Here is a 19,973-nt window from a genome sequence, read left to right on the forward strand (position 1 = left end):
GGGGTCCTTATATTCTTTTTCCACCTTTTGTTGTCATTTCCCTTGAAAATGTTTAAACATTTCCTTCCAATATTTTTGATCTGTGCCACATTTTTTTTCAGTTCCCGCCTAAAAACTTTCCTTTGAGGATTTTGAGATCTTTTAAAACACTTAGAACAAATCTGAAACAGAGTGCTCAGTAAATGTGGATACTTATGAATTGAGAAAACAAAAGATTAAGTCACTAACAATTAGAACAATTGGAAAACGTCAAAGATGAAACTTGGGCTTTGAGAACTCTGGTTTGCTGCCTCCCAATCCAATGTCTTAAATCACTACACTCTTCTGCTTCTACCTCATTGCTTCCTAAGAAGTATAAATCCAGCATATTCAAATTAACAGAAATAGAACTCAAACTCATTACCATGATATAGGAAAAAAATTAGAATCTGAAGACTTGGGTTTAAGTAATGATTGAACCATCAGCCTACCAATAGAAACTAGTATTAATCACTGAAATTTTTGAAGATTTAGGTTCCTCACCTATAGATGAAGGCATAACCATACCTTCCATGACAATTTTACTGCTTCATTGTGAGGAAAGATAAAATCATGAGAAGAGTATCTGTAAACTGTAAAGCATTGTAAAATGTTATTTGTCATTACAATATTCCCCCTCCCACTCAGATCTGCCCCTTTTTTAAAAATGTTTTTCTTGACATGAGCACAGTCCTGTATTCCTTGGCCTTACATCTCCCTTCATCTAACACCCCTCAACTGTTTTCCCTCACAGCAACATTTGTTGAAAAAGTTGAGTAATTAATTCTCTACTTCCTCATCTCTTAATTTTAAATTCCTTCCAATCTAGCTCCCATCTCCTCTACTCCCCTTATATGATCTTATCATTGCTTATTGCTTATTTATTCCCCCCCTTCTTTTTTCTTCTCTTTTTGTTCCCCTTTTATTCTCATACTTCTCTCGGTGCTCTCTTCGGTGGTAAAAATGCCAAGAGAAACCAATATTCAGGGAATGCTCAAATGTATAACTTCTACTCTGAGTTCCCGACTAGCATATCCTACTTCCCACTGGATAGCTCCACTTCGAGGTCTCACAGGCATCTCAAATGAAATAGGGCCAAAACAGAAATCTCTCTCCACAAACTCTTCCCTCTCCATGCCTTGCCCATCTTAGTATGTATTATGACCATCCATCCCACAGCTAGGTCAGAAACCCAGGGGGTAATCCTTGATTCAGTCCCCTTCCTCATTCTTTATATCCAATTTCAAAAGGCAAGTGTGATCAACCTATAATATATCCCAGTCCCTACTCTTTTTTGTGTGCCTTGCCAAGCACTCTTATTTAGGTCACCATCATCTTTCATCTGGACTACAAAAGTCTCCTAACTCTTCTCAGTGGTATGGAATTTTGTACCCTCTAAAATAATTCATTCTCTGTACTGCAACCAAAAAGGCCATTTAAGAAAGCAAGTTCTATCATGTGAGGTCTTCACTAAAGCCTTCATGGGCTACCATTGTACTTAGGATGGAATGCACATTCTAACTCTGGCTTACAAGATCCTGCATGGTCTGGTCACTACTCACTTTTCAGCCTCATCTCTTCCACTTCTCCCTTCATTATTCTCCAGGCATATGGCCTTCCACAAATGCTGGAGCTCACAGAGTTCTTTCTCAGTCAGTGATAGTGGCCCTTGATGCTGCCCCTGAATTGTCTCATACTGTTCTCTCCGTGTCCTGTGCCTTCCATAATTGACATATCATCATCTCTTTCCTGTCAGTATAAAAACTTCCTTAGTTTTCTACCCCTGCTCACCTCATCCACTACCGTGTGACAGACCACATAGTTTATTGGTTTGGTGCAAAAGTAATTGCGGTTTTTGCCATTACTTTTTATGCAGAAAACACAATTGCTTTTGTGCCAACCTAACACTTCCCTGCTGAAAACCACTTATAGGATCTCATTGCTACAAGAAAAATAAAAATCACTAAACACTTCTGAAAAACCTATTCCTGCCTAAATTTTTGGCCTTACTCCTTTTAGTCCCCGAAATATTCATCCTAGTTTAAACCACACTGGGTTATCCACCATTTCCTGAAAGGGTAATGTTTGTAGCTCATACTATTTATCTGGAATTCTTTCCTCTGCCTCCTTTCATATCTAATCAAGATCCTGCCACCTTCTTGGTGAAGTCTTTTCAGATTCTTCCAGGAAGATGTTCCCACTCATTTCAATGAAGATTCACTAATGCGTTGAATCAAATTCCACAATGAGGGTACCATCTATGTTACCTTTGCATGTATCTATCAATTCATCAGGCCATGAATTATTTGAGTACAAAGGCTGTGACTTTATTCATTTCTATATTCAGACTTTACTAAACATGGTTGATACTCAATAAGTGCCTTTTTGTTTTTAACCTTTTTAAACTTTTATTTTAGGTTCAAGGGTACATGTGTAGGTTTGTTATATAGGTAAATGTGTGTCATGGGGGTTTGTTATACAGGTTATTCCATCACTCAGGTACTAAACCTAATACCCAATAGTTATTTTTTCTGCTCTTCTCCCTCCTCCCACCCTCCACCTCCAGATAGGCCCCAGTGTCTGTTGTTCCCGCTTTTGTGTCCATAAAGAACAGCACTAGGAAAAGAAAAGTGCTATTTTAAATGAATGCATGAATGATTCCCTTCCTGGAGAAACTTACTCCTTCCTTCCCACTGCATAATATACCACCCTATGATCCAAACTGAGATTTACCTCCACAGATGGAAATTCTATGAAATTTCCCATCACTTTTTGTTACCTAGGTCAGAATAAAAGCTTATTAGAAACTCTGCCTCAAAGTCTAACATATAGCTGTGCATTTTCTGCAGGACTTAGCTTTGGGATGGACGCATGGAAGCCCCATGATGAAACGACTCTTTTATGTCTTTACCACAACTATACCCCATATAGGCACTTGCTATTTCTTGGATAAATAAAAGAATGTCCTCTTATACGTGCTGCCACCCTTACCGTAAGCAAATATGCTGCAATTCCAAACAGGGCTCTCTGCTGCCTGAGTGGCCTATCCTGCTGCCCACACCTGGCCCTCCTGTTTATTTGTCCTCAATCCCACAGTTTGCCTATTCTGTATTAAAATGCCTGAGAATCCATCAACCTTCCCTCTTTCCAGTGTCCATTCAAATGTACCTCTAATTCCATTCACCATCTGACTCTGCTTATCTGGTCTTCTGCCCAACACCCTTGAACCTGCTTGGCATGAGTGCTTTGCCCAGTCCTTACACGTCGTTTTATGTTTGTTTCCTGCCTTCATAGCCAAGATGTCAGCAAACAACAAAAGGAAGACTTTGTCTCCCCCAAAAGTGCATGGGGGCTCCATACCTACACAGTATTCAATCAGGGCTGTTATCTATGTGGCAGGCCACACCTGTATCCTGAGAGGACCTTAGAATGATGATTTTGGGAAACTGAGTCCCCAAATGGTCATGGAGGAAATAAGCAGCATATCTAGTACTAAATTTCACATCTCCTCACCCCTACTCCATGCATCAGATTCTCATAAGGAGTGCACAACCTACATCCCTTGCATGTGTAGTTCACAGCAGGTTTTTGCTCCTATGAGAATCTAATGCCCCAGCTGATCTGACAGAAGGCAGAGCTCAGGCAATAATGCTCTCCTTACCTACCGCTCACCTCCTGCTGTGCATCCCAGTTCCTAAGAGGCCATGGACTAGTACCAGTCTGTGGCACAGGGGTTGGGGACCCATGGTCTATAAGACTACTATAAGACTATGCTGCAAAGATATAACTGGTTGTTGCTGAAAACTTTAAGTAAAGTTACCTGACCTGTCCTTCCCATCTCCTTATTTCAGCCTCTTCATTTTTATCCTGGACTATTATAGCAGCTATGACTTAGTTTGGACCAGAAAGTGCAGTAGGAGGGAAGTGACTAACATGGTCTGGGCCTTAGCTGAATGCTAAGGTTTTCTGGAGGAGGTCCCTAATGTACAACATAAAAAGGAGTGCATGCCTGAGAGGCAGGAAAGTATTTCCTCTGATAATGATGACATGGAGGATCTGGAGTTTGCAGAAGCAGTATTTTGAGGAGGATTGAGAGCTCTCCTGTTAGACATATACAGGGATGAGAATTAGAGAAGAGAATCGGGAGATAAGCTAATGCCTGAGATGAAGATAGGTTGTCTGAGCATAAAATGTCTGCGAGAGCTGGATTCTGCTCTGTGCACTCCATGGCTCAGCTTCCTGACCTAGCCTATTCCCCTCAAATATTCAACACTCTTCTCCCATCAGGTCTCTGCTCTGCCTTTGGATTTTCCCTGTAGTGATTATTATTTTCAGTCTGATTTCTGCCATTATCCTGGTTGTTCCCTGTTTTCGCTGCTCCCCCAGCTCATATGCCCTTGACTTGACCTGTGCACATAAGTACCTAGCTCCAGCCCCGGGAGCCACTTGATTCCAGCACAGGCACCCCTCCCTAGTCGTCTTGCCCCTGGTCCCATCTGTGTCAGCTGTCTTACAGTGCCCTCTATCTGCCCGGCCTTCCCCTTCCACCATTGCCCCAATTTGTGCTCACCCCTCAGCAGGAAGCTCAATTCATTTTCCATGTGCTTTAGGAAAAACTGGTGCAGGTTTCCTCTCTTAGAGAGTGAAGGGTTGGGAAAGAGAGTTGGAAAGGGAGGGTATGGCTCTATCCTCATAATCAGCTACTCTCTTCCCAAAAGAAAAAGGAAACAGGCCTTGTCTCTGAGGAATACCCTGAAAGGGCCCCATGATGAGCCTAGTCTCTTCTCTGGGGCCAACTCTAGGAGTCTTCTCTGCTTCAGGCTCTGGTCTTCCTACAGGCCCTACTGCCTCACCATTCTGTGGTATTCGATCATGCCTCTCCCTCGAGGCAGGATGGAGTATGACTTCAGTAATCAGTGTGCCCTTCTCCACTCTCCCCTTCCTTCCCTGCAGTTCACAAGCAGCTGTCTTATGGGTGTGCTTTCCAGCTGTGACTCAGAAAAGTGGAGTTCAAGCATAACTAAAGTGGAGTTCAAGTCAAGGTTATCTATTCTTTGTTTTATTTGGAGTTTGGATGTTTTTGTTTGCAGACAGAGCTATGAGTTAAGGTAATAGGTGACAGATCTAGGTTTGTCTCAGCTTGTGAACTTGACAAGGCACTTAACCTCTCTGTTCTTTGTATTGTTTCTTGTTGTGGGGACAGTAATCCCAGTCCTTCCCACCTCACTGGGTGGGGTGATCCAATGAGATCATTGAGGAATAACTCTCAATGTTATTATTGCTCAATTATTAACCATGAATAATACCAACATATAAATACGTCCTCTAATCACTGGTCTTAGAGCTTGCTATTCTTCTGCCATGGTCCTGAGAAAGGAAGTTGGTTTTTGCAGTAGCCTCTAAGTCCTTTAACCTGAAATAACTCTAGATGGGAGCCCAATAGCTCCTACTGAGCCTGTATTCTGGTCACATTCCCTTTCTTCCCACAGAGACACACCAGTCTTCCATCAGTTATCCTAACTCTTGTCCCTCCGAGACAAGGACTTGCCTCTCACACCTGGAGTGTCCAGAATATATTGGGTTGAGGTGGACTTCTACACAGGGCTTGCATTGTGAAAGTCTGAATTAAGTTTAGCAGGCACAGACTACATAGAGATGGTGATCCGGACTTGAAGTTCACAAGCTCATATTAAGAACGGTCATTGTGGAAGATACCAGGCTGTGTTAGGGAAAGATTGAAGTAATTATATAGTTAATTATTTTGAGAAACAACCATATACCATTTTCCATAGTGGCTACACTATTTTGCATTCCCAACACCAGTACACATGGTTCCAACCTTACCACTTCCTCATTAACACTATTTTCTGGATTTTGATCATAGTATTTCACACCCAGTAGGATGGCTATCTCAGTGTGTTTCAATTTGTATTTCCCTAATGATTACTGATGTTAGACCTCTTTTCTTATTGGCCATTTGTATATCTTCAGAAAAAATGTTATTCAAGTCCTTTGCCCATTTTTGAATTGGATTATTTAGTAGGGGAGGGGGTATTATATATTCTGGATATCTATTATATATTCTGGATAGTAATACCTTATTAGACGTATGCTTTGCACACATTCTCCTATGTTGTAGGTTGTCTCTCTACTCTCTCGATAGTGCCTTCTTGAACAGAAGCTTTTAGTTTTGATGAAGTCCAATTAATTTTTCTTTTGAGACCTATACTTTTGGTGCTATAACCAAGAAAACATTGCCAAATCCAAAGTCCCGAAGCTTTTCACTTACGTTTTCTTGTATGAGTTTTATGATTTTAGATCTTATGTTCCATCTTTGATCCATTTGATTTAATTTTTGTATATGGTAAAAGTCCAATTTCAGTCTTTTGCATGTGGATATCCAGTTTTCCCAGCACTATTTGTTTGAAAACACAAATAATGAATTCTTTTGGTTTTTTTCCACAAGTTATTGGGGTACAGGTGGTATTTGGCTACGTAAGTTCTTTAGTGGAGATTTGTGAGAACCTGGTGTACCCATCACCCGAGCAGTCTACATTGCACTATATTAGTTGTCTTTTATCCCTCGCCTCCTCCCACTCTTCTCCCCAAGTCCCCAAAGTCCATTGTATCATCCTTATGGCTTTGCATCCTCGTTTTACCCAACCCCATTTTACAAAAGAGTGTTCAGCAGTTGAGCACTTCCCCGTCCCTGGTTTCCTGAACAACATTATCTTGTAGGTTTTCTTTCTCCTTCATTGGTGTTGTCTTCTGCTGGCTAGTTCTTTTTTTCCTCTCCTTGGAATCTCTTCTCTTTGTACACCAACTTGTAGGCATTTTCATTTTTCATGGTTTTAACTATCTACTCTTTGATAACTCCCAACTCTGTATCTTCAACTCAGATATCTCCCTTGAACTTCAAACTGGTAAATTATTTTCTTTTTTTCTTTTTTTTTTTTTGAATGGCATTTAATTTTTTCTTTAAAACACTGAAAGTGTGGTCCTGCATCAGCAGCATTACCTGGGAGGAATTCACAGGCTCTCAGGCCCACTCCAGGCTTTCTTTCTTTTTTTCTTAAATATGCTTTAAGTTCTAGGATACATGTACACAACGTGCAGGTTTGTTACATATGTATACATGTGCCATGTTGGTGTGCTGCACCCATTAACTTATCATTTACATTAGGCATATCTTCTAATCCTACCCCTCCCTCCTCCTCCAACCCCACGACAGGCCCCAGTGTGTGAGGTTCCCCACTCTGTGTCCAAGTGTTCTCATGGTTCAATTCCCACCTGTGAGTGAGAACATGCAGTGTTTGGTTTTCTGTCCTTGTGATTGTTTGTTCAGAATGGTTTCCAGCTTCATGCATGTCCTTCCAAAAGACGTGAAGTCATCCTTTTTTATGGCTGCACAGTATTCCATGGTGCATATATGCCACATTTTCTTAATCCAGTCTATCATTGATGGACACTGGGGTTGGTTGCAAGTCTTTGCTATTGTGAATAGTGCCACAATTAACATATGTGTGCATGTGTCTTTCTAGCAGTATAATTTATGATCCTTTGGGTATATACCCGGTAATGGGATAGCTGGGTCAAATAGTATTTCTAGTACTAGATCCTTGAGGAATCGCCACACTGTCTTCCACAATGGTTGAACTAGTTTATAGTTCCACCAACAGTGTAAAAGCATTCCTATTTGTCCACATACTCTCCAGCACCTGTTGTTTCCTGCCTTTTAATGATTGCCATTCTAACTGGTGTGAGATGGTGTCTCATTGTGGTATTGATTTGCATTTCTCTGGCAGTGATGATGAGCATTTTTTCATGTGTCTGTTGGCTGCATAAATGTCTTATTTTGAAAAGTGTCTGTTCATATCCTTTGCCTACTTTTTGATGGGGTTGTTTGATTTTTTCTTGTAAATTTGTTTAAGTTCTTTGTAGCTTATGGATAATAGCCCTTTGTCAGATGGGTGGATTGTAAAAACTTTTCTCCTATTCTGTAGGTTGCCTGTTCACTCTGATGGTAGTTTCTTTTGCTGTGCAGAAGCTCTTTAGTTTAATTAGATTCCCCTGTTTGCAGATGACATGATTGTACATTTAGAAAACCCCATCATCTCAGCCCAAAATCTCATGAAGCTGATAAGCAACTTCAGCAAGGTCTCAGGATACAAAATCAATATGAAACATCACAAGCAGTCCTATACACCAATGACAGACAAACAGCCAAATTATGAGTGAGTTCCCATTCACAATTGCTTCAAAGGGAATAAAATACCTAGGAATCCAACTTACTAGTGATATGAAGGACCTCTTCAAGGAGAACTACAAACCACTGCTCAGTGAAATAAAAGAGGACACAAACAAATGGAAGAACATTCCATACTCATGGATAGGAAGAATCAATATCATAAAAATGGCCATACTGCCCAAGGTAATTTATAGATTCAATGCCATTGCCATCAAGCTACCAGTGACTTCTTCAGACAATTGGAAAAAAAATTCTTTAAACTTCATATGGAACCAAAAAAGAGCCCACATTGCCAAGACAATCCTAAGCCAAAAGAACAAAGCTGGAGACATCACGCTACCTGACTTCAAGCTATACTACAAGGCTACAGTAACCCAAGCAGCATGGTACTGGTACCAACAGAGATATAGACCAATGGAACAGAACAGAACCCTCAGAAATAATACCACACATCTACAACCATCTGATCTTTGACAAACCTGACAAAAACAAGAAATGGGGAAACGATTCCCTATTTCATAAATGATGCTGGGAAAACTGGCTAGCCATATGTAGAAAGCCGAAACTGGATCCCTTCCTTACACCTTATACAAAGATTAATTCAAGATGGATTAGAGACTTAAATGTTAGACCTAAAACCATTAAAAGCCTAGAAGAAAACCTAGACAATACCATTCAGGACATAGGCATGGGCAAGGACTTCATGACTAAAACACCAAAAGCAATGGCAATTATTTTCTTTTCTAACATCTATTCTTATCTAATATACATGTCCAACTACATGTCCAAAACAGAACTCTGATTCCTCTCTCTCTCCAACCCTGTAAACCTGCTTTTCTCTTCGTGTTTCCCGTTGCATTGAAGCCCTTCTCTTTACTCAGCTTCTCAGACTGGAGCCTTCCTTGAAGCCCATCATATTCTCATAACCCCACGTTGAATCAATCTACCAACAAATCCTATTGACTGGACCTTCAAAGTATATCCCAAGTGTAATCACTTCTCATTGCCTCCCTGCTGCCACTCTGGTCTAAGGCACAATCATTTCCTGTATTGGCTATAATAATAACTTTTGTAACAATAACAACTCTTTTATCCTTGTCCCTTACATCGAACCCAGAGTAGGTATTTTAAAGTTTAAGTCACAGTACAACAGAACCCTGTTCAAAAGCTTTTAATAGCTTTCCACCACAGATCAAACAAAATTCAGTCTTCACCATGTTTAACAAATACCCTTTGGTCTCTGGACTTTTGCTACCTCTCCTACCATCTCCTCTTAGTCACTCCCATCCAGCAACTAGCCTGATACTGTCCCTCAAATTCACCAAACACATTCCAGACATCAAGACCTGTATGTCTGTTCTTTTGCCTGGAGCACTGTCTTCCACATAGCTGCATGCCTTGTTCACTTGTTTCATCAAGATTTCTACCAAATGTCACCTTCTCAGAAAGGCCTATCATGACTGCCTTGTCTAAAATTGTGCCCCATGTCATTTTCTGTCTTATTATCCTGTTCTTACCCACAGCACTTTTAAAATTTATTTTTCATTAACAAATTGTATATATTTATCATGTACAACATGGAGTTTTTAAATGTGTATACATTGTGGAATGGCTAAATCAAGCTAATTAGCATATATTACCTCATATACTTTCCTTTTTTTTTTTTTTTTTTTTGGTGAGAACAGTTAAAATCTACTCTCTTCATAAGTTTCAAGAATATACTATGTTGTTATTAACTGTAGTTCCCATCTTATACAATAGGTCTCTTAAATTTATTTCTTTTAACTGAAATTTTGTCTCCTCCAATCAACATTTCATCAATCCTGACACCCCCACACCCTGGGAACTACCATTCTATTTTCTCTACTTCTATGTTCAACTTTTTTAGATTTCACATTTAAGTAAGATCATGCAATATTTGTCTTTTTGTGCCTGGCTTATCTGACTTCACATAATGAACTCCACATTTATATATGTCCTCAAATGACAGAATTTCCTCCTTTTTTAATGCAGAATAGTATTCCATTGTGTGTGTGTGTGTGTGTGTCACACTTTCTTTATCCATTCATCCATTGATGGACACTTAGACTGATTCCATATCTTGGCTATTATGAGTACTGCTGCAGTGAACATTGGAGTATAGGTATCTCAACACATTCCTTCGGATATATATCCAGTACTGGGATTGCTAGAGCATATGGTAGTTCTATTTTTAAGTTTTGGTAGTTCTATTTTTAACTTTTTGAGGAAACTTCATACCGTTTCCCATAATAGCTATACTAATTTACATTCCTGCTAACCATGTGCAATTTCTCCATACCATCTCCAATGCTTGTTATCTTACATCATTTTAGTAATAGCCATTCTAACTTCATAGCAATTTAATGCTGCAATGAACATCAGTTTAGGTATCTCTTTAACATTGTTTTAGACATATAACCAGTTCTGGAGTTGCTGGATCATACAGGTAGTTCTATTTTTAACTCTTTGAGGAAACTTTATACTATTTGCCATGAAGGCTGTACTACTTTACATTCCTACCAACCGTGTGCAAGGATTCTCTTTTCTTCACATTCTCTCCAGCACTTATCTTTCATCATGTTGATAATAGCCATTCTAATTTCATGGAACTTTTCAATATCTATTTGTCATGTATTGATTTTGTAATGCAAATCTCTCCTATTAGCATAGATGTTCCATGAAACAAGAACTTTGTCTTCCTTGTTCAATATGGCATTCCTAGTAGTACTTAGAGAAATACTGACACATAGTGGGTGCTCAATAATATTGTATAGAATAGTTGTTGTTGACTGAATAAAATTGTGCCCCCATAGTATCCTAAGTTAATGCTAAACATCTATGACTGTCCCTGAGACCCATAAAAATAATGTAGAGCTGAGGTTTGGCTCTGATCATCGTGGAGCTGGCAGAAAATTGGAATCATTTCATGTATCTGTTTTGCCACTTTAGAATCAGTTGAGTCCCTGAAGAACCAAATAGGAGAATGACCAAAACTCAGGATCCCCAAAACTTTTCATATTTGAAGTGTCATTTCTCTGTGAGCTCCCAAGGAACCTATATGTTTGGAGAATAAAGCCTGCTCCTTCCACTTCATCATCTGGGTCTTCTAGTCTTCCCCCACTAGGTCTTCCCTTCACCATCTGCATTTAAAGCTCCTTAAAAGCAGGAGTATTTCCAAACTTTTATACCTCCAGGACAATAGCAGATACATAAGCCATCAATGTGTCTTTGTTGACTTATTGTCCAAAATCAAGTTTCATGTCTGCCCAGACAACATTTGATTAGAATCCAGTCTGTTCTTTTGACAGTCATCCGCCAGTACCTAACATCATCACAATCTTCTTTTAAATGCCAACAGAGAGACAGAAATTCATCCTGGTCTCTGCCTTCACAAAGTCTATCATGTAGGAATCTACTGATGATTTACCAGGTTCTAGGCACTTTACTAAAAATTGTATATGTGCTATCTCATATCAACCTTCCCCATTTTTTAAAATGGAGAACAAGAGGCTAAGAGCTGTTACTTAACTTACCTAAGGTCATGTCAACAGTATTTAAAGTGAACTCTATCCCACAAATGGCATTTGATAAGATGCTGTGTGGGCAATAGAGAGAAAGGACACACACAGGGCATCAGAAAATAATCATGAACACATTGGCTTTGAATTAGGCTTCAGTGGTCCTCAGAAAATGCCCAATGTCCCTTGCCTTCTAGGTTTTATACATGCTGTTTCCTCTTCCTGGTGTATTCCTCCCTTCAAGCCCACTTTACCCTTCTAAACCCTAAATCCTTGACTAGTTCTTGATAGTGGATCCCTCCCCTGCCAAAAAAGCCTCTGTTTTTTAAAGTCTGTATATGTTCCATTGAATTTTAAATGATTTTAATGTCTGTATATCCTTCAATCCAGACTGTGACCTCCTTGAGAACAGGGGCATGATCCTTCAACCCTATGCCTTAAAATCTAACATAATCCTTCACATATAATAGATGCTCAGTGATTGTTACATTTGATGAAATAAGATAAATACTTTGTATTGAGGGCTTAGCAGAGACCAGGAAAAGTGATAAATGTTTTGTATATATCATCTAATTTAATCTTCACTGCCTCCCTACTTTACATACGAAGAACTAGTGTTCAAAAAAAAAAAATAGTGTTTCCTAAATAAACACCAGGAAGCAAACATTTTATCAGGGATGTCTAATATTTTGGCTGGGCCATACTGGAAGTTGTCTTAGGCCACACATAAAATATACTAACACTAATGATAGCTAATGAACTAAAAAAAAAGTCACAGAATAATTCATAATGTTTTAAGAAAGTTTACAAATTTGCGTTGGTCTACAGGTTGGACAAGCTTGTTTTAGATGGAGGGAGGGGACCAGGAGAAAAAACAAAATTAGTAAAACATTCTAAAATATGTTTCTATGCCAAAAAAACCCTTAAGACTATGCTCAAGGACCTTTCCACTTTCCCCACCTACCCACATTGAACTCTCAGGATAGATCTTCTCTGCTATCCTATCCTTCCCTCTCCCATCAGGGCCTGTATTTTTCCAGCTTTCAATTTGTTGTCTCTTTCCAGCATCCCAGGGGTCTTTTTAGCGTCTTTATCCCCCAGGGAATTGCTATTCTCATGTAGGGTGCTAATAATAGGATAAATACCCCAGTTCTTTTGCTTCCTACACTCTAACCGCTGTAGGACCAGATCCCACTATCACATCCTGCCTCAGACCTGGTAAGTTTGTCTCTCTGTCTCTCTGGTCTTCTTAGTGTGCCTACTATCCAGTTGAACAAAGACATGACTGCCACTAAGGTAATTTTTTCACTAAGGTTGTCTCTACTTCAGATTAAAAGGACTTACAAATGAATCACACTTTTGACCACTGTTTTGTGGCCGTGTAGTTTATTTTTATTTATTTTTATTTTTTTATTATACTTTAAGTTCTAGGGTACATGTGCATAACGTGCAGGTTTGTTACATATGTATACATGTGCCATGTTGGTGTGTGGGAGAAAATTTTTGAAATCTACTCATCTGACAAAGGGCTAATTTCCAGAATCTACAAAGAACTCAAACAAATATACAAGAAAAAAACAAACAACCCCATCAAAAAGTGGGGAAAGGATATGAACAGAAATTTCTCAAAAGAAGAAATTCATACAGCCAACAGACACATGAAAAAATGCTCATCATCACTGGCCATCAGAGAAATGCAAATCAAAACCACAATGAGATACCATCTCACACCAGTTAGAATGGCAATCATTAAAAAATCAGGAAACAACAGGTGTTGGAGAGGATGTGGAGAAATAGGAACACTTTTACACTGTTGGTGGGATTGTAAACTAGTTCAACCATTGTGGCCATGTAGTTTAATTGGCTCTTCAGGTAACTGTCTCCCCTAGTAATCGCCGTAGTAGCCTATGAAGTAGGAATCAACCTCTCCAGGTTACACAGATAGGGAAACAGTTTAAGAGTGTTTAGGTGGCTTGACCGAGATCACACAGTTGGTGAGCTGTAAAGCTGAGATTTGAATCTGGCTGCCCTTGGGCACCCATGAATGAGTGCTAAATTCTGGATTGGAAACTTCCAGATGCTCATGAGCACCTCCAAGATAAAGAACTTGCTCCGTTCCTCACGAGACAACCTTGCTCCTGGCATTCGAACTCCTATTCTTACATATTTTAGGTAAGGCCTTTCTTATATCAAGTGCTAAAATAATTCAGAACAAAGCAGGGGAATGAGGGGCATTAAGGAGAGTTATTCTGGAGAGCTATCTGGAGGGGGCAGGGAGGCTTCCTTGCCTGATCTCAGTAAGCAGATGAAACAGAGGAAAGTAACACTAGAGTATAGGCAGAAAAGGGTTCATGGGCAGAGAGTAGAAAGCTTTAAGAGTTTCTAGCCATTCACCATGGAGAGGGCTCTGCAGCCACGACACCCACTCCCATCCTAGACATCACTGAATCAGACTAAAGTGGCAAAGGCTCCTTTGAACACAGTGATGATAACCCATCTTCTGCCTTGCATACTTTCCCAGTGCCCTAAAATCTCATCCTGAGTGTTTTTCATGAGGTCTAACTCAAATATTAGTAGGAGAGTAAAGAAGTGAGGACCACCCAAGGCTCTCACTTCAACCTTGACCTCTTTCCTAAAATCCAGGAATATTATACTCAACATATGCTCTTCCAACTTCATATTCCCCCTCTGTGCAAATGGGGTGAGACTATGGAAACTTGTGGTCATTACGCTGTGTAGTTCCAGATCAAGGGTGGAGCAAAAGTTTTTTGAGTAGCAGTTTAAGGCCTGAGAAAATATGATTCAATCATTAAAAGACTGAGATGGAAGAAGAAAAGAAGGGAGGGAAAGAAAGTAGGACCATCTCATTCATGACTGGATTATTCAGCTCTCAATTTTCTCCACAAAGGGTAATGAAGCATGGACACTGCAAAAACAATGTCTCACATAAATGTATGTCCCTGTGTCTTCTGAGTACAGCCTTACTCATACATCTTGCACAATAACATATATAGATACACAAAATCACATGCCCAGCCAAACACTGTGGTCCCATCAAATGGAACAGTTTTACATGCATCATTTCACAAGGTCCTTCACACTCTGATTTCTCTATCTCAGACCTTTCAGCTACCATGAAGGCTAAAATCTCTTCTAGGCTTGCTTGGGCCCAGGCTGGATGGTGGAAATTCAGGGAGATATCATAGAAGAGAAAAACGGGAAATACATGAAGGGATGACAAGACAGAAAGGAACAAGATGATTTGCTCAGTATGAGAGTGACAGCCACAGTTGACATTGGGATGGAAAGGAGGCATCCTGGACCACAGTTCTTTCCTGCAGATCACATTAGAAGACCTTACCCTCTTCTTTCCTGCTCCTACCTCTTTCCCCAAAGCAGTTTCCTATGATCTCTGGGTATGGGTAGCTGATGCTAAAGATTGCAAGGAGCATTGCATTTTAAGATTAGGAATACAGGTGAGCATCACTATACGGTAAAATTGGTTCCACTATCTGTTTCAATTAGCAATTGGAACACAGTCACATACATTTATATTAGAAGTTCTTTTCTTTTGATAGAGATACTTTTCTTTCTACTCTCTCCTATGTCTATTTCTGGTTCTTGTTCTCATCTTTTTTTATCTCACCACCTCTCCCTCTACTGTCCCCTTCCTGCCTTTTTTTGTTTAATCTTTCCTTTCTCTCAATTCCCAATTACTACCTCGTTAGATAAGAAAAAAATGAGATAAAAATATATTTCAAAATGTAGGTGAGGGAAGATCAGAAGGGTGTTTGAGGGTAATAGGAGATATGGGGAGATGTATGGAGGTACAGTACTATCATTTGGTCAAACCTGGGTCTCCATTTTTGCTTTCAAGGAATGATTCTATATTCCCAACTACTAAAATTTACTTCTTACCTCTTTCTTTTATGTACTTTTGATTTTTATGAGAGAAAATGCTTTGTATTCAATCATTTCTCAATGACCTTAACAGATTATTTTTATAGCCAAATTAGCCTGATCCCTACCACTGACCAGTGCAGCATGATCACAGCTGTTTCTACCAGCATCCGTACAGGACACTTGAGGCAAGTTCAGGATCCTTGTACTAAACATAAGCCAGACAATCTTACGCCTGGTATCAGACTACCAGAGACTCAGCCTCTCACCTCTGTTTTGCTGTTCCTGGTCAGAACCTAGGTTCTGAGCCTCATCTATGGGTTATTACATGCTCAATGGCTTGAAAAATCCGCCCAAGATCTCTTCTCCTTCCTATCAATTCCCTTCAGACCTGATCTTTCAGTCTTGAAAAGTAACCACATTTGAATCTTCCATCCAATCTGCCTGACTTTTTATCATTAATATTACTCTTATATTGTCACACAGGCAGATGAATCCAAAGAAAAAAATTCAGAGTATAGGCAAAAGAGGGCTCACAGGTAGAAGAAAGCTGCAAAATTCTCTGCTACAGCCTGTCACCATAGAGAAGTTTCTACAGCCATGCCACCTGCCCAGCGCCCACAGCCTAGACATCATTGAATCAGAGAGAAGTGTGAAGGGCTCCTTTGAACCCTGATGCTAGTAACCCACCTCCTGCCTTGCATTATTTCCCAGTGCCCTACTATCTTCCCATTCTGGATGCTTTCCACGAAGTCTAATGCAAATATTTCCTGCTGCTGTTCAGCCACAGCATAAAGATGAATCCCAGTTGCTTCATCTCTCAGGGATTCCTAGGACTCAGAGCAAGGCAGTGAGATCTTCTGTACCCACCTTACCTGGCCATGAAACTCATAAACCATAGCCATCAGAACCCAACCTCCTTTCTGCTCATGGGAATTCCAGGCCTGGAGGCATCCCACTTTTGGATTGCTTTTCCCTTCTGCTCCATGTATGCCCTGGCAGTGCTGGGAAACATGGTGGTGCTGCTAGTGGTACATTCAGAGCCTGTATTGCACCAGCCCATGTACCTGTTCCTCTGCATGCTCTCTACCATTGACCTGGTCCTCTGCACCTCCACTGTGCCCAAGCTCCTTGCACTTTTTTGGGCAAAGGATGCTGAGATCACCTTTGGGGCCTGTGCTGCCCAGATGTTCTTTATCCATGGCTTCTCAGCTGTAGAATCTGGTATACTGTTAGCAATGGCCTTTGACCGCTACTTAGCCATCTGCCGGCCTCTGCACTATGGGTTGTTGCTCTCCCCAGAGTCTGTAGGCAAGCTGGGGGCTGCAGCTGTGCTTCGTAGCTTGGGACTCATGACCCCACTCACCTGCTTGCTGGCAAGACTGAGGTACTGCAGTCGAGTCGTGGCCCACTCCTACTGTGAACACATGGCTGTGGTGAAGCTGGCTTGCAGAGGAACGCAGCCAAACAACATCTATGGCATCACCGCTGCCACACTGGTGGTGGGCACTGACTCCATCTGTATTGCTGTCTCCTATGCACTCATCCTCCGGGCTGTGTTAGGCCTCTCCTCCAAGGAGGCAAGGGCTAAGACCTTTGGCACTTGTGGCTCCCACCTGGGTGTCATCCTTCTCTTCTACACACCAGGACTCTTCTCCTTCTACACACAGCGGTTTGGCCAGCACGTGGCCCGACATATCCACATCCTCCTAGCTGACCTCTACCTGGTTGTGCCACCCATGCTCAACCCCATCATCTATGGTATGAAGACCAAGCAGATCTGGGATGGGGCCCTCCGGCTTCTGAAGTGGAGCCCTGCTCAGTCATAGTCTTCAACCCCACCCTGAAACCTTTATCTTCTTCTCCCCTCAGCCCTCAGGGGAGACTGGTGGCTCCCAACATGATAGGGACACAGAAACCCACGCTCAATGGTACCCGTACTTTGATAATGGGCAACAGTAAAGTCAGATGGTGGAAGATCTGTCAGGTGTTTCTTACTTACGATGTAGATATGGTTACAAAGCTCAGGCTTCTATGGTTAGAAGCCCCTGTCTAATGGGAAATATGGCTACCAAACTGATAATGGCCTCCCAGGGAATCCATTTCTGCTATCTGACATTGTTTCTACCTTCCAGAAGGTATTGTTAAAATGGGAAAGATATAGCTACCGGTATGACAAGGAGAAATAACCTCCATCCACAGACAGGTATTCCTACTCTGATAGGAATACATATATACCTCCCTCATCAAGTTCTACATCTGACTGGGGAGAAACACACCCACACTCATACATAGAATCAGGCAGAGAGGCAGACACAAGGCACTTAGCAATTAGCCATAGGGATGATAACAACAAAAGAAGGAGAATCCTTGGCAAACTGTCCAGTGTACACAAGAATAAGTAACAAGGTATGATGTAAATCTAGGAAGGTTCTCTGGAATAGTTTTTATCTTTTCACTGAGCATGCACTATGGGCCAAATATTTTGCTAAAATCTAGGGCAAATTAGGTCAAAGGGCTTCCTCTCATGATGACTGCTCACTGTTAGAGGAAACACACATAAGGAGACAGTGGCCAAAGTGAATCATACTATTTCAGTTGTCCCTCCTTATATGTGGGAGGACTGGTTCCAGGAATCCTATATAAACCAAAATCTGTGCATATGCCAAGTGAGCCCTAAGAACAGAAATATACAAAAAGTTGGCTCTCCTTATTTGCAGGTTTTATATCCTGCAATTCCAATATTTTTTATCTGTGTTTGGTTAAAAATAATCTGCCTGTAAGTGGACCTGCATATTTCAAACCCATGTTGTTCAAAGGTCAAACTGTAATATGATTAGGGTAAGCACAGAGACCATGGGTAAAGAACACCAACTGGCTCAGAAGAAATGAGGCCCCAGGCCACATCTCATCTCACCCCATCTCTGTATGCAGGTAAGGCCATGCCTAGGTGTAAGGTGCAGGAGCAAAGCCTAAGGTGAGATGACATCCTAAGTCTTTCCTTCTATGCCCTGGAAGTGGCCTTGTGCGCTTCCCCTAAGCATCAAAGGTCCAGGGAAGGAACCAGGTCCTTCTTTGGGAAGAAAATAGGGAACTCTGTCCAATTTGACTTTCTGAGGCAGGTTTATAAGAATGAAAATTATAAAATGATGGCAGCCACTAGAGAGCTATTTGGTTCCTGGATAAAACATTTTAATAAGCTTAGAAAGAGCTTAAACAGGAGAAGGCCTCTAATGGGCTCAGGATTCCCTGGGTCCCCAGAACTGCAGTCAGTAGCCACAGTGCATTAGTTTAACACTCTGCAGTGTACCAAGAGAATATACAATTACTGTAGTCTCATAATTATCTGATGAGATAATTATCCCCAACTTACAGGGCAGAGGCAGAAGATTAGGAAGACAGTTGCTTGCCCAAAAAAAAAGTACGTTTCTAATATGAAATTCTGTGCCTTTTACTCTTTACCAGGTGAGTTCCTATGAATCTAGACCCTAAGACCAAGAATCTAGTAAAAGTCTGATCCAAGGGTGAGAGGCTAATTTTTTTCCTAACATCACTGACATTTCTGAGAGCATGCAATATGCCAAACGCTGTTCTAGGTGTTGGACATATAATGGTGATTCAGGAAGATCAATTTTTGACAACTTGAATATGGGACCCCAGCAAATCTCCCCCATGTACTCTGTGACTCTCATATTACTCAACCTGAAGCCATCCAAATAATTCTTCCTTCACCCCAGGTCTCACCACAAAAGAGTCTGGTAGTCTTAATTTGCCCACAGACACTCCAGGTTGTCAGACAATCAGAGGCCATAGATTAGCCAGTAAATTCTATTGTCCAGGGTCCTTAACTCAAACTAGGGGAAGTCAAGAAAACTTGCTACATCGTATTTGGGACTATATTGGCTATGCTGGATTATTTTTCCCAAAGTTCTTTTTTAATGAGGCATAATTTACATAAAATACATCTCTGACAAATACACAATAGTATAAACACCATCTTAATCAAGATACAAAGCATCGGCTGGGCACAGTGGTTCATGCCTGTAATCCTAGCACTTTGGGAGATTCAGGCAGACAGATTGCTTGAGCCCCACGGTTCGAGATCAGCCTGGACAATATAGCAAGACTTCATCTACAAAAAAATACAAAAATTAGCCTGTAGTCCCAGCTACTCAGGAGGCTGAGAGGTGGGAGGATTGCTTGAGCCTGGCTGGGTTGAGGCTGCAGTGAGCTGTGATTGCACCACTGCTCTATAGCCTGGGTGACAG

At 40.9% G+C, this 19,973-nt stretch overlaps 1 protein-coding gene across 1 annotated transcript; it reads left to right on the plus strand.

The window, feature by feature from the left end:
- The first annotated feature begins 16,586 nt into the window (after nucleotides 1-16,586).
- On the plus strand, nucleotides 16,587-17,728 carry LOC111540728 (putative olfactory receptor 52P1). The gene has a single exon (XM_023209163.1). It carries the CDS (start codon nucleotides 16,587-16,589, stop codon nucleotides 17,532-17,534), a length of 948 nt encoding a protein of 315 aa, XP_023064931.1. The 3' UTR covers nucleotides 17,535-17,728.
- Nucleotides 17,729-19,973: the final 2,245 nt, after the last annotated feature.

The sequence above is a fragment of the Piliocolobus tephrosceles genome, chromosome 13, assembly GCF_002776525.5.
Source record: "Piliocolobus tephrosceles isolate RC106 chromosome 13, ASM277652v3, whole genome shotgun sequence".
NCBI classification, from domain to species: domain Eukaryota; kingdom Metazoa; phylum Chordata; class Mammalia; order Primates; family Cercopithecidae; genus Piliocolobus; species Piliocolobus tephrosceles.